Raw genomic sequence first — 13,694 nt, forward strand, 5'->3', positions numbered from 1 at the left:
TAAATAAATAAATAATATGCCCCAAGCAAGATCAAAATATTCTATTAGTAAGGTGTAGATAATAATGAATGTTTTAGCATACCGCTACGATGTACGCTTCCATCTTCCAATGTAAACCATTTTACACTAACTTAAATGAACTCACAATTTCAATAGGTTTTCAATAGACCATTTTTTATTTACGTCAATAATCCTCGTGCTCGTTCTCAACTGCAGGGAATGAGAAGGTTCAGTGGTTTTAAAAATGAGTTTTTTTGTTAATTGTTCAATAACAGTTTTGTTATGCGCCGATGTAGCAGCACACAGAGAAGGATTATCCGAAGTCCACCAGATCAATTGACAAGACACGAAGATGTTGTATATGAGTTTGGTATTTAAAAGACATTACAAAAAGCATTATACTGTTACACTTGAAAGCTACCGTATTTATTTAAACTAAGTATTACGTCAGAGACCAGTAACTACGAGATATTACATTTCTAATTCCTTCTCATAGGACTGCATATGGATTTATATAATGCAAGTTTTGGTCCTGTAGAGGGGTAAGTTTGATACAAAAAATAGGTACATATATTTTTCCCTCGCGACATCCTCAGATTCCCGCAAAATTATATTTCTCACGCACTGAATCATATGGTTTTATAAACGACCCTTTTAAATAAAAATACAAGATTTCTGAATTGCGTAAGATGTAAATATTGGTTTCAGTAAACTTTACCAGATAGTTATGCGTCAAATGCATCAGAACTCTGGGTATATTACATCCAGTGGAGAACGTAAGTTCTACCACCAGCTAACTAAATACAATACGCACTATGTAAGTACATAACAAGACCATAAAAAAAAAAATATGTTTACGTATCGTTATCATTTGTTGATTCGGAAGAACTAGTGACGTAGTTCAAAGTGGTTAATTTTTATTAAAACCTTTTTTTTCATACATTTCAAAAAACTTCGCCGTACAATTTAAGGCTATAATTTCTACCGCACGTAAGAAAACATTTTTTTATATCAAATTTTCCGTACCACTGAACTTCCTGATTCTCCATTTTGTGAGAACCCGCATAAAGCGTATCAGATAAAAAAGTACTATAGCAATAATCGGGCTATATGTAGGATGAACTTTTTTCTAAATTTAAATGGGAGTGGACTGAGAGATACGGGGAAAATTATGCCTTAGAATAAAAAAGAAATATTTTTTATAATCACACGGTAAAATTGACGAATGTGATCAATCGGTTTGTGTTTGAATCACATCACCAGGTTTTACAAATGTTTCTCGATAGAGCGCAAATTTTTACTCACAAAATTTCTCCACACTTATAATTTTCGATTGCCTTCACTTGCCACATAGAAATAATTCCAATCATTTATTTTATCAAAGACAAATTTTTATACGCGTATCCATTTTTTTAAAGGGAAAATTAGAATTGACTATATTTATTTATGACGATCAATTTATCTCCTAATCTTGTTGTGATGCCTACTCGTATATTACATATAATACATACATTACCTGTGTATATGCGTGCATAGGGCCGCACAGAACAGACCTGGGCCCCGATTACAATAAGAAGTTAACATTTATCTTCAATTTTATCTACAAAGTAAAATTAAGTTTTCTATATGAAAAGCAGAATATGCACACAAATTTTTATGCTAAACATGCTCAATTATAGGTTACCGACGAAGATATTTTAAATGTTTATGCAAATATACTCATTTTCGTACACAAATATCGGTTTTTCTTTATATACAGTCGAAGATAACTCTGTTAACTTCCCATTGTAATCGGGGCCTTGGGGTACAATTATGAATCTTCTCTATCCCCTAAAGCCTTAGAGAGTGGGTAATTTGGGGATATTTATTTTTTCCATGCGACTAATTTTTGCTTCATATATGGCCACACTGATTATTAAACGTCAAAAAGTATGAACACGTAAAATCAAACATGATGATTTTCATTTAGAACATTTTTGCGACTTTATGCATTACTCAAAACACTTAATTAAATTGAATTTAATAAACCGTATGAATTTTATTTCCGTTTTTGAAACATTTTTACACACCATTTGACGTTTAATCGTCAGTGTGGCGATTATATTAAACAAAGTATCGTCGCATTAAAAAAAAAGCTTCAAATTAATCGCTCTCTAGAGGGTAGAGAAGATTCAGAATACCACCACTGAGTGGCAAAGGGGGTGCAGAGTTTTGTTGCAAACTAATCAATTTTAGAGGGTTGAAACCAGATAAGATATGCTTGCAACAACATAGAACCAATTAAAATAGTTGTATAAACTACCATTTAAAAGTATCCGTAGTTTTACATTTTTTAAAAAATATTTAAACAATTTAAAAGAAGTAGTTTTTTATTTAGTGAAGACTCGAGCTATTTAGAGGACGCCTCTGGAATGATTGTATTTTCTATGAACCTGTTTTAAGTGACTTTATAAATAAATTATAAGGTACATTGGAATAGCTAATTGGATTTACGCGCTGGGATAATCCAGCGGGAATCTATCGCTTAAATGTTAATTATGTAGTTAATTCAAATTCGGAAAGGTTTCCTTTTTACTGGGGAGAATAATTATTGGAAGGTTACGCCAATCGTTGGAATTGGAAGATTAAAATCCACTAATTACTTTGATATTGGATTTAGTCCTACCACCGACAGATTAACAATGACAACAACTAAAATTAATTAATTTGTAGTCAAGAAAAATAATGTGTAGAGTTTTGAAGCATGTCGATTAAGTGATATTATATTTCTTCTGACTGTGTTGACGTCCGGAAAACAAACGGAAAATTAGACATGCCCACACCTACATAATATCTTTACCTACACTATCCAAAACCGACATTATAAAATACGAAAAATTAAGTACTTGTGTTTTACCCAAATATTTCAATTTTAGGGCCATTTTAAACGAGTTGTAAACAACTCGCTATAAGAAATTAGAATTCAAATTATGGTAGAGTGGGGTTCGAGCTTCGAACCTTTGATCCGTGAACCCGCGAGATTATCGATCGTCTACTAAGAGAAAAGTAGCATGAATGATTGGCCTCGAGAGAGGGGACACACTTACAGAGAAATGGAGCCAATGTTAAAAGTCTACAAAAACGTAGAAGTAACATTGACTCCATATCTATGTTTAATTTACGAAATGGCTTAATTAATGAACCATCGTTACTGGAACAAGTAGCATTCAAAGTTTTGATCTGCAGGTTGTGAAATTATAATCTGCTGTTCCTCGATCGGCACGGCACAAACTATGGGTTGCATGCACTGGATCTTGCACATCTGGACTTTTTTATTTAGGTCTTTCTAGACTTTAACAATCACTAAGATAGACCAGATCGATTTTGTCTTGAAATAGTAAAATTATTATGAATATTTTTGTTCTAGTTTTAATTTTCTTTAGTTGTACCTATTTTATTTTAATCGCAATTAATTAGTCCGTAAATAATAAATAAAAAATTAAAAAATAAATAAATAAATAATAAATAAATAATAAATAAACAATAAATAAACAATAAATAAATAATAATTAAATAATAAATAAATAATAAATAATGAATAAATGGGAAATAAATGAATAATAAATAAATTGTAAATAAATAATAAATAAATAAAACAATAAGCTGAGGGACCACAACCCGGTTCATTTACAAATACAACAAACTAACAAAAACTCTTTTGTAAATATATACATCATTATATTTATAACTGTCATCAAATGGATAGAGATCTGGGTATTTTTATAATGATATCTTATATATTTTTGTTATTTGGATAACGCATTGTAGATTACATATCTTAAAAAAAAAAAACAGCAAATTACATTGAAAAAATAATGAAACTGGCACCGCTTGAGACGTGAAAACTCTTAAAATGAGGAAATAATACGACCATATCCATGGTATTACCAATCTATTAGACAATTTTCTATTAGAATGAAGGCAAAAAAACGGTAGCCTTATTCTGTAACTAATTCGTTTCGTAAATTCATTCGTATCGTATGAGAGGGAACGAGAGCGAAATACGATTTTGGTTGCGTTAGAGTGAGATAGATATAATATATGACGAACGAACGAACTTACAAAAAGAAAATTGTGACAGAATAAGCCTCCTGTCTTGCGATGTCGGATATGAATATCAAGAGATAAAGCACGATCTGATCGATAAATATTTTTTTACAATAATATTGTAAAAAATAATCAGAAAAATACGAATTGAATTCGAATGAATTCGACTAAAATTTCAATCATCATCATCATTCGCAATTAATAAAATCAAATAGTCCCTTATGTTAGTTAGGTAAAATAATTTGTAATAAATTACCTTATTTGTGTATGTTGTATTCACGTATAAATTGATGAACAATATCTAAAAATAACAAATCGTGTTGTTTTTTTATTGTTTGTGAACCATAGATAATAAATCAAATTAAAATAAGTAAATCATCATCCCCTTTCCACGGCCAGTGGTAGGGCGTAGGGCACTGTGTTAATGAAACAAATGAAACGTCGTTCGATCAGCCATTTCATAAAGGTAAGGTGATCAGATCAGGTGAAAGGGGTTGCCAGTCTAGGGACAATTAAATAGTGCAGTTTAAAAACCTTTCAAATTAATAATTTACATCTACCCTGCCAAGAATCGAACCCAGTTAAAAACTACACAACAAAGCAAAGGTGTTTGTCATAGAATTAAGAATAAAAAGTCCAGAAACCGCATACGCACGTCAAACAGAAGGCGACTAAACTACTCATAAATAAGTAGGTTTACGTTTTGACCTATTAGTTTCTTTGTAGACGTCGATCAGTACGCAACTTCTGATTTGAATTCAACTATGCCGTGTTGTGTCCTTTTAAAGTGTAGAAATACTGCTGGGATCTTAAAGAAACAGGATGCAATCACATTTCATGAGTAATTAGCAAATGAATGTGTATGTAACAAATGCGTTTCTTAATAATTGAATTATTTTTCTATCTCAGATTGTCAGATTCTCAAAGAAACTAAATAAACATTTCGTTAGTGTTGCCAGGGTAGTATTTTTTTACCCTACTTTGCTTATCTAATGAGAGAACTAATAAAAATTGGATCTCGGATTAAACAACTCTATCGTGGACATTTGACCGACATTGTCTTTACAACATAAAATATTATTTGACATGATATAAAAATATCCGTTTTATGTAAAATAAAATTTGTTTCATATTTTAAGTTCATTAATTTAATTACTCTTATTAAATGACCCTTTACTTATCTACTCTGGTGTGTCAATCAATATTTCCGCGGGCACAATAAAATTTTAGAGAAATTAACAGATTGCTTTTTTTACCTTACATTTGTTATAATTAGATTTTTTCCCATCGTGCAACATTTTGCGACGGCATCACGAATGCGCGCGGCGAAAGTGAGGCATAGTAAGGGGATTTATTGGACACAGTCCGATGTATTCAAATATGATTCTATGCTCTTTCTGGACTATTGCGACGGCATCACGAATGCGCGCGGCGAAAGTGAGGCATAGTAAGGGGATTTGGACACAGTCCGATGTATTCAAATATGACTACGCTCTTTCTGGACTATTCTCAATTCTATGGTGTTTGCACTCGATTTCCTTAGTCAGGATTTTTACCTGAGAGCAGCCATCGAGTCGAAAACACTCGTCCAGGGTTCTGGTTCTATTTCCTGTGTAAAAATCTGTAGGAATGTTGTTTTTTACCAGACAGCTTTAGCACAAATTTTCATGCATAATTTTATTCATACGAGTATTATAACTTGGTACGAGTATAACTTTGATACGATTTATACATAGTTTTAACAAAAACAAATCATTTAATTAGTTTATATGTAAAATTTAGATTATATTTATTCTGTAGGAATGTGAGTCAAGTTTTCGTTATAAATCGTACAGTCTGTTTTATTTAACACAGTATTCACTTGTGGTTCTGCGATAACAGATAATATGAGAACCACTGTGACCTTAAATTTAAGTGTGCGCAGATGGCTGAAACCAACATATTTTGTTTCAAATGCATCCACAAGATCTCTTTATGAGTTAAACATGATAAATATTAAAAGGACACTGGACATTAGTAAAAATGTATTGTTGTTACTTTATTAGAGTTTGTAAGTTTCTCTTTATCCGAGATAAGAAAATAGTACCACCGGATTGACTGAATTTATTTTAGATGCCTGTGTCCACATTTTAATAAACTATAAATACGAATGTCTTAAATACGGGATAATAAAATGTGGAGGTTTTCTCGCATTTACGTAGGTACAATAATTTGATATTCACATCGCGTAATTATTTTTGTAATGGAAGCATATGTTAATCTTGTTTTTCTTTTCATAGTTATATCATACCATATTTATAAACTATAAACTTATAAATTATTAAAAAAGGAATGGCCCACACTAAAGCTAGGGTTTCCTAGGACAGCGGTGCCCGTATCTTAACGGCCGTAGTGAACGGTGATGCGGTGGACAGCCGTCGGAACGGTGACTAGAGAGTGGTTTCCTAGGAAATCGGTGTTAATAAATTTTATAAAAACCGTTTTCCTAGGAAACCACTCTCTAGTCACCGTTACAACGGCTGTCCACCGCATCACCGTTCACTACGGCCGTTAAGATACGGGCACCACTGTCCTAGGAAACCTAGCTTTAGACGCTGAAGTCTTTGTGGGGATTTTTTTAAAAATAACGGTATACTTCAATTTTAAAATGTATTTTTAAAATTGTATTTTTGTAGTGAAAATTCTTTGTAAATATATGTATGGAAAAAAAACAAAATAAAATAAAAAATATATAAAAAATATTTCACATGGCTTCATACAAAGTTATGCACAAAAATGTTTTAAATTTATATACCAGAAAGCGAAATGAACTACAAAACATACAAATTATTGGCAAAAATTGAACCTAAAAACTATAATAATCACTGTTCGGTTATGGAACCAACATTTGGGTAAAACCTCTTATGCCCTTTATAAATCTGACTCCTACGAAAATAACTTTGGAAAAATATTGTTTATCAAATATCTGAACGCGCGCTTTAAGAATAACATGATATTGAACAAATTATAAAATTGAATATTTCAACATTATAAATTACAACATTCGTGAAACACAACGAAGATAACAGTATTTTGTAGGTATATTTACATATAGTAATACAAATAATAACTGATTATCAGAATACTTGGAATATTAGCATTACTGTATTTTTATATTAATAAATACAAAATACAAAAATTGCTAAATAAAAACATATAAAATTAGCTTATATTCGTTAACTAAGAATTATAATTACTATATTAATAGCATATATTTGGAGATGCGCATAATTTAGTTGAAGTTTCATCAATTTGCCTTGTACATGATTCACAAAATTAATATCAATTAATAAATATTTTTCATTAAATGAAGCTACTAGGGAATTTCGTTTTTAATGTGATAAACGAATGTTTTTGTTTATAATTTATGGGATTAACATTTAATATGTTTAATTAACTCACCCTACAACAGAGAGCCAAAGTTATTCGTTCGGGACACGTCCTATCACTTTGAAACCGGGAGAGCAACAATAGGCGAGACAAAAGAACCAACCCGGAGGAGGTAAGGGCGATAATAGGTTGCAGGCACCGAATCGAAAAAGATGTTTGACAGATTAAAAAAATTAGGTAGGTATTTAGTATGTAGCCGTTGGTTGATTTCAAAGTTTCAGTGATTTAAGTTCTTTTTTTAAACTATGATAATGAGAAAGTTCAGTGCTACAGGAAATTGGATATAAAAAATGTTTTCTTACGCGTCTTAAAAATTAGAGCATTTATTGTACCGCGAAGTTTCTCGAAAATGTAAGAAAAAAGAATAAAAATGAGCTACTTTAAACGAAGTCACTGGTTCGAGTGTTCTTAACTAACCATTTAGGACAACTCACCGAAGAGAACTTGTGACGTCACAGGTGTAATGTTTAAATTACCAAACTTTAAAAATTATGGCGCTGATAATACTATACATAAAAATATTTTTTTAAAGATTTTCGGTCAGTTTGATGGTATGTTAACAAATACAAATAACTATAAAAAAAAACACTGAACTTCCTTATTGACAATAAAGTCGCAATTAACTAGTACGGTATATAATAATATATAATGTCTATATGCAATTAACGGTTTTTTTTATGTTTGTTGCAAAGTTACAGTTAGTTTTTTTTTATAAGTTGTTTTCTTGTATTATTTATTTATTTATTACATATACGGCCTAGGCCAATTACAATAGTTATATGAAGAAACATAAATACAAGAAACTGAACAAAAAGAACATAAAACTATGTAGCAAAGACAAACAAGGGCAATTCAATAATGGTATACAATTTATTCATAAAAACGAAAGACATAAGACTTCGAGCTAAACCGTGCCAATCCAACTTCATCCCACACTGTTTTAGTCGCGAAGAGATCTGCGGAAAGCCGGAAGATCTGTCCCAAAGAATTCCAAGTCGTGTGATGAATTGACTAATCTAAACATTCTAGACATTGGGACATAAAACAAAAGTTGCTCTTGGAAGATTTAATAAATAGCAGATTTTGATTTCTGGTGACATGGTTGGGAATATGAAAAGAAATTGATTGCAACAGAGATAGGACATCACTTATGGCATTAAGTATTTTTAAAATGCATATAAGGTCCATCTCAGTTCTACGTCTCTCCAATGAAGACAGATTAAGAAATTGCTCTATTTCAAAATAGAATAATTACCCCTTTGTAATCCGAGCAACCATGCCACTTTACTAAGAAAACGGTGTTGGATAGACTCGATATGGTCAATATGAGTTCTGTAGAATGGAGACCAAATAGGAGAAACATTATAATTACTAATAGACTGTTGATTACTATTGTTTTTTAGTTATGTTTATTTTATGGTACATTCGAAAATTTTACAAATCGTAGTTTTCAACTGGTTTTGGAAAAAACAAAAAAAAATTGTGATAGGCAATTTATCATATTAAATGTGTACACTATAAACGGCACTAATACCCGTATGCAGAGACAAAACTTAAGGTGAGGAAAGTACATTCTATTGTCTTCACCTTTGGGTTATTCTCCGCATTTGAGATTAGAATGTACTTTCCTCACCTTAAGTTTTGTCTCTGCATATGGGTCTTGTTCTATTCACATAGGTTCCGGAGCTTATCTTTTATTTGGAGGGATATAGTGTTTTTTTCTGTGTACGCTAAGCAAATATATACGTACAGCTTCGAATTTAGAGTAGGCGACATAAACAGTATATCCTTTTTACACTACCACGCGTTTTGTACAGCAATGTTAAAATCTATAATGTTCAGAACACGATTTCAAATTTGTGTTATATGAAACGTCATATGTATATAATCAAATATAATTCGGTAGTCAGGTGGCAGAAGGGAGCATCTGTTTTTTTTCTGTTTTTTAGTTTTCAAAAGTTTTAATCAATATTTCAGTAAATACACATAGAATGAAAAAAAAACACCATAATTTAGAATGGTAATTCACCATTGAAAAACAATACTAAAATATTTCAGTTTGGGGATTGAAGTCTTGAAATTGAGTTGTATTTCAGCTCTCCTGAACATTTTTAAAAATTACACATGGTCCCTTCTGCCATCTGACTACCGAATTATACCCCAGTGTTACTTATAAATCTTTTTTTGAGTGTAGAATTTGTTAAAAAAAAAAGTTAACATAGTTTTTATTCACGCGGGTCTAGACTTGCTGACTCGTGGGTAAGTTTTCGTGCGATAAGGAGAAATACAGTATAAAATTAAAACCGAGACAGTTGTGGTCATAATATAGCAAGGGGAGAAATATGTATTTGAAAGGTCGACAGATTTCAAAATTGAAATAGTAGTCAAACGCACTGTTATTTTTATTTTTTAATACGTATTATAATAGATATTTTAATAGAGTTATTTATAAGAGAATACGTCATAACACCAGATACTATTTTGAGTCATGTGTGCTTTCTAAAAATGTAGAGCAAAAATAGATATTCTAAGAATGGCCCCAATTCAATATACGAGTAATATATTTTATAATATTTTGCACCCGTATTTTGAACGAAATTACGCTTGATGTCTGACCGAACCGCACAAGTGAAAGAAGTGCAAGTAGTAAAAAGGTTAAACGTATACAAGACAAGCGTGTCAAAACAAACTACAAATCCGTCAATTTTTTGCGCGGGGCATTTATATGAGTCGCCGTCAACAAAACGGCGAAAACAATAACACATTTTCATGAATGAAAACTGGAGGTAATTGATATTTTAGTTGTAAATATTGTAATTAGACTTACTTATGCAGTCCGGGAGGCTTTCGTCCCAAGTGTTATGCCGCAAGCAGCGAAGAGATCGCTCCCGTCTTCTTGTGTCTGGGAAAACGTGTCCTACACAACACATGTAGTGCGCGCGGCCGCCATCGCGATACACGAGGTAGCCGTCGCGCGGCGCTGCCGGCGTCACGCAGCCCAGTGCTGCCAACAGAAAAGCGAAATGTCACATTTACGAAGACCGCCATTTTTAAAAAACAGCATGTTGCAATAGTTTTTATAATTCACGTATATCTATTATTGTGCCACCGACGTGCGATTTACAAATGAACTTATGATTAAAAAATGTGTACCAAATATTTCAATTTAAAAGTTACGTGAATATATAAGATATTACAGTGGGTTCGAATGTTTAGTGGCCTATTTGTGTTACTGCCATTAGTGCGTATAAGTAAACTAAATTAACAGACAGTTTTTTGTAGACAAGAACTGGATGCAACCCCCTGGGGAGCTGTTAATACTAACATATTACAACAAAAATGGAGAACATTTCAGTGAAAAATGTTTTCAGACGTTGCCTAGTACGTGAGTGAAATAATTAAATCAGATAAATCTCAAACACATCAATAAAGGTTTCAGCTCTTTAACTTCAAAACATCAACAAATGAAAGAATTTAAGGGATACAGATGTTCAGATATAGGCAGAATGGTGAATGTTACACCACAGCCAATGACATGTCATAAGCCCTGTTGATGCTTAGACTTCTATATTGCCTTCTCTGAAATATTCTTCATCTATATTATTACATTGTCACAGTTTTTGTTTGTGTGAGTACGCCATATTTTATATGAAAACTTTCTATCACACCAACATAAACAAAGTAAAGACACTTAATATTTACATATATGTATCTATGTATGTATGTATATATGAATGTATTTGTGTGTAAGGGTATGTGTGTATGTATATATGAATGTATCTGTGTATATGGGTATGTGTGTATGTGTATGAATGTTTATTAGGGTGCACACATATGTGTGTATGTTTATGGAGATATGTAAATAAACATATATGTTTGACTGCCTTAGCACGGGTCTTCTCCTACTAGGCATTACTTTAAAATATATATATAAAAAAATAATAAAAGAATTAATACATTTTTAAAAATGCCCTGTACCTAATTATCTGAATTCATTTTAACAGTCAAATATTATGTCCATTATATTGCAATCACCATAATCATCAAACCCTTATTCGTACCTGATGATACCTTCTGTTTTAGAAAGTCTTACGCTTAAACATCAAAAGATGGAATAATTGAAGGATTAAACATATTTAAATACGGGCAGAATGGTAAATATTACTTATTTTTATTTTATTTATTTGGATAACCGACAGCTATAATCATCTCATATTTATATAACAAAACAAATAACAAAAAAGCCAATTACAGGTTTTCACAAGTAGCATCACAGTAAGTTGAAAAAGATTCTTGAGCATAAAATGAATAGTAATTAAATGTAAATTTAAAAGAAAAGAAAAAATACTACGAGTTATTTCGAAAGCAAACGCCGTACGTCATTAAGATTATTTGCAAATAAATCTATATTAAATGATTTATTTATTACATTAAAATTATTAAAAGTTCGCCATAAATATGAATTTTGCCTATAATTAGATGAAACAATAGGTATGTGAAGAAGAGGGTTATTTCTTAAAACTTTGGAAGGAACATTGATAGAAAGTTTGCAAAGTAGTTCAGGACAGTCAATTGAACCAGAGGCAATTCTAAGTAAATAAATTATATCCGCTATTTCACGACATTTTTGCAGAGGCAAAAGGTGATGTTTTTTACATATATGAATATACTGGTCAGATTTAAACTCAAGTTTCAACATATACAGCGTGTAAAGTGGCCACTTAAACCAGCCGTAAGTGTAGACTTCTATATTCCCTTCTCTAAAATGTGCTCCATATCTGTTATAATACGTCATATATTATAATATGTTATAATGTATGTTATAATAAATATTATAATATGTTATAATATGTTATAATAGGTCATGTCACTTAATACAAATTTAAATAAAAAATAAAATGAAAAAGTTTTAAAAAATTACAAAATATACCAGTATTATGTATATGTATATTATATACATAATACAAGCTAAAAAGGAAAGGAAATGAATTTAAAATTAACTCTACATAATACCTACAATCTACAAAAGAATATTTTATGTTTTTAAAAACATAAACTTTGAACCTCCGAAACTATTTCCATCAAATCTGCTTCGCCAATGTTATCTTTTATCAATATTCAACGTCATGAATGCTCATATCGTCAAAACCATCGTCTCCGATCAATTTCGCAAATTCTAGTATGCCAACCGTTTCATTTTCTGATTATTCGCGGTCATTTTTTGCTTCAACTGACGATTGAGAAATACATCATGCACACAACCGTGTTGTGAGAAGCCATGTTGTGTTAGAGCGAAACCGCGTTGTTAGAGACCGTGTTATAGGGCGGTTTATATGTCTAAATGTTTGTTGTCCAGTACTAGATTTAAAGGCCTAGAGATTTTTTTAAATTTAATGTTTGTGTCTATATTTGTTAAAACAGAGAGGGAAAAAAATGTGAGAAGAGAATATGGAAGTGTAGGCATTAACAGGGCTTATGACATGTCATTGGTTGTTTTAAGTTGCCACTTTACACACTGTGTATCATTCACCATCCTGTCCATGTTTAAACATCCACATTTCCTCAACTCTTTCATCTGTTAACTTCTGTGAAGAAAAAGAGCTGAAACCTTCGTCGTGTAGGCGAGATTCATCCGGCTGAAGCAATTCACCTACTAGGCAACGCCTGAAAACAATTTTCCGATTTTTATACTTCTTTTACCAGCTAGTTTAATAAACAATGTTTCGAGTATGTCCAAATGATTGTAGACAGGCTGGATTTCTTCCCTAGAGAGGTATTTAGATCTAAATTTGTTGCGACAGAGAGGGAAAACATTTTTGAGTAGGGAATATGGAAGTCTAGGCATTTACAAGGTTTATGACCTGTCATTGGCTGGTATAAGTGTCCACTTTACACACTGCGCAACTTTTACTATTCTGCGTATGTAAACTAGATCAGAAACATTTTGACATATTTAAAACACTGTTGATATTTGTATATTACAAATTAAAACAGAGATGGAAAAGTGGAAGTCTGGACCCTTTACAATGCTTATTACTTATGATTTATTGATTGATTAAGGTGATCGCTTAACACACTGTATAACATTAACCATTCTGCCTATTTTTAAACATGTGCAGTTTTTTTTCCTCCCATCTGTAGTTTTTCTACCATTCGTGTTATTCTAATATAATGACAAT

General features: G+C 31.6%; 1 protein-coding gene across 1 annotated transcript in view; it reads right to left on the reverse strand.

Moving 5' to 3' along the window:
* Positions 1 to 13,694, reverse strand: part of LOC148285233 (uncharacterized) — a 129,911-nt gene that overhangs the window by 40,274 nt on the left and 75,943 nt on the right. The window contains exon 6 of the mRNA XM_088228325.1: positions 10,343 to 10,519. Within this exon, the coding sequence (XP_088084451.1) occupies positions 10,343 to 10,519 (177 nt within the window). The remainder of the gene's footprint in view (positions 1 to 10,342; positions 10,520 to 13,694) is intronic.

Source organism: Micrasema longulum, unplaced genomic scaffold, assembly GCF_059751315.1.
Source record: "Micrasema longulum isolate JH-2025_06_02 unplaced genomic scaffold, ASM5975131v1 h1tg000045l, whole genome shotgun sequence".
In the NCBI taxonomy this organism is placed as follows: Eukaryota; Metazoa; Arthropoda; class Insecta; order Trichoptera; family Brachycentridae; genus Micrasema; species Micrasema longulum.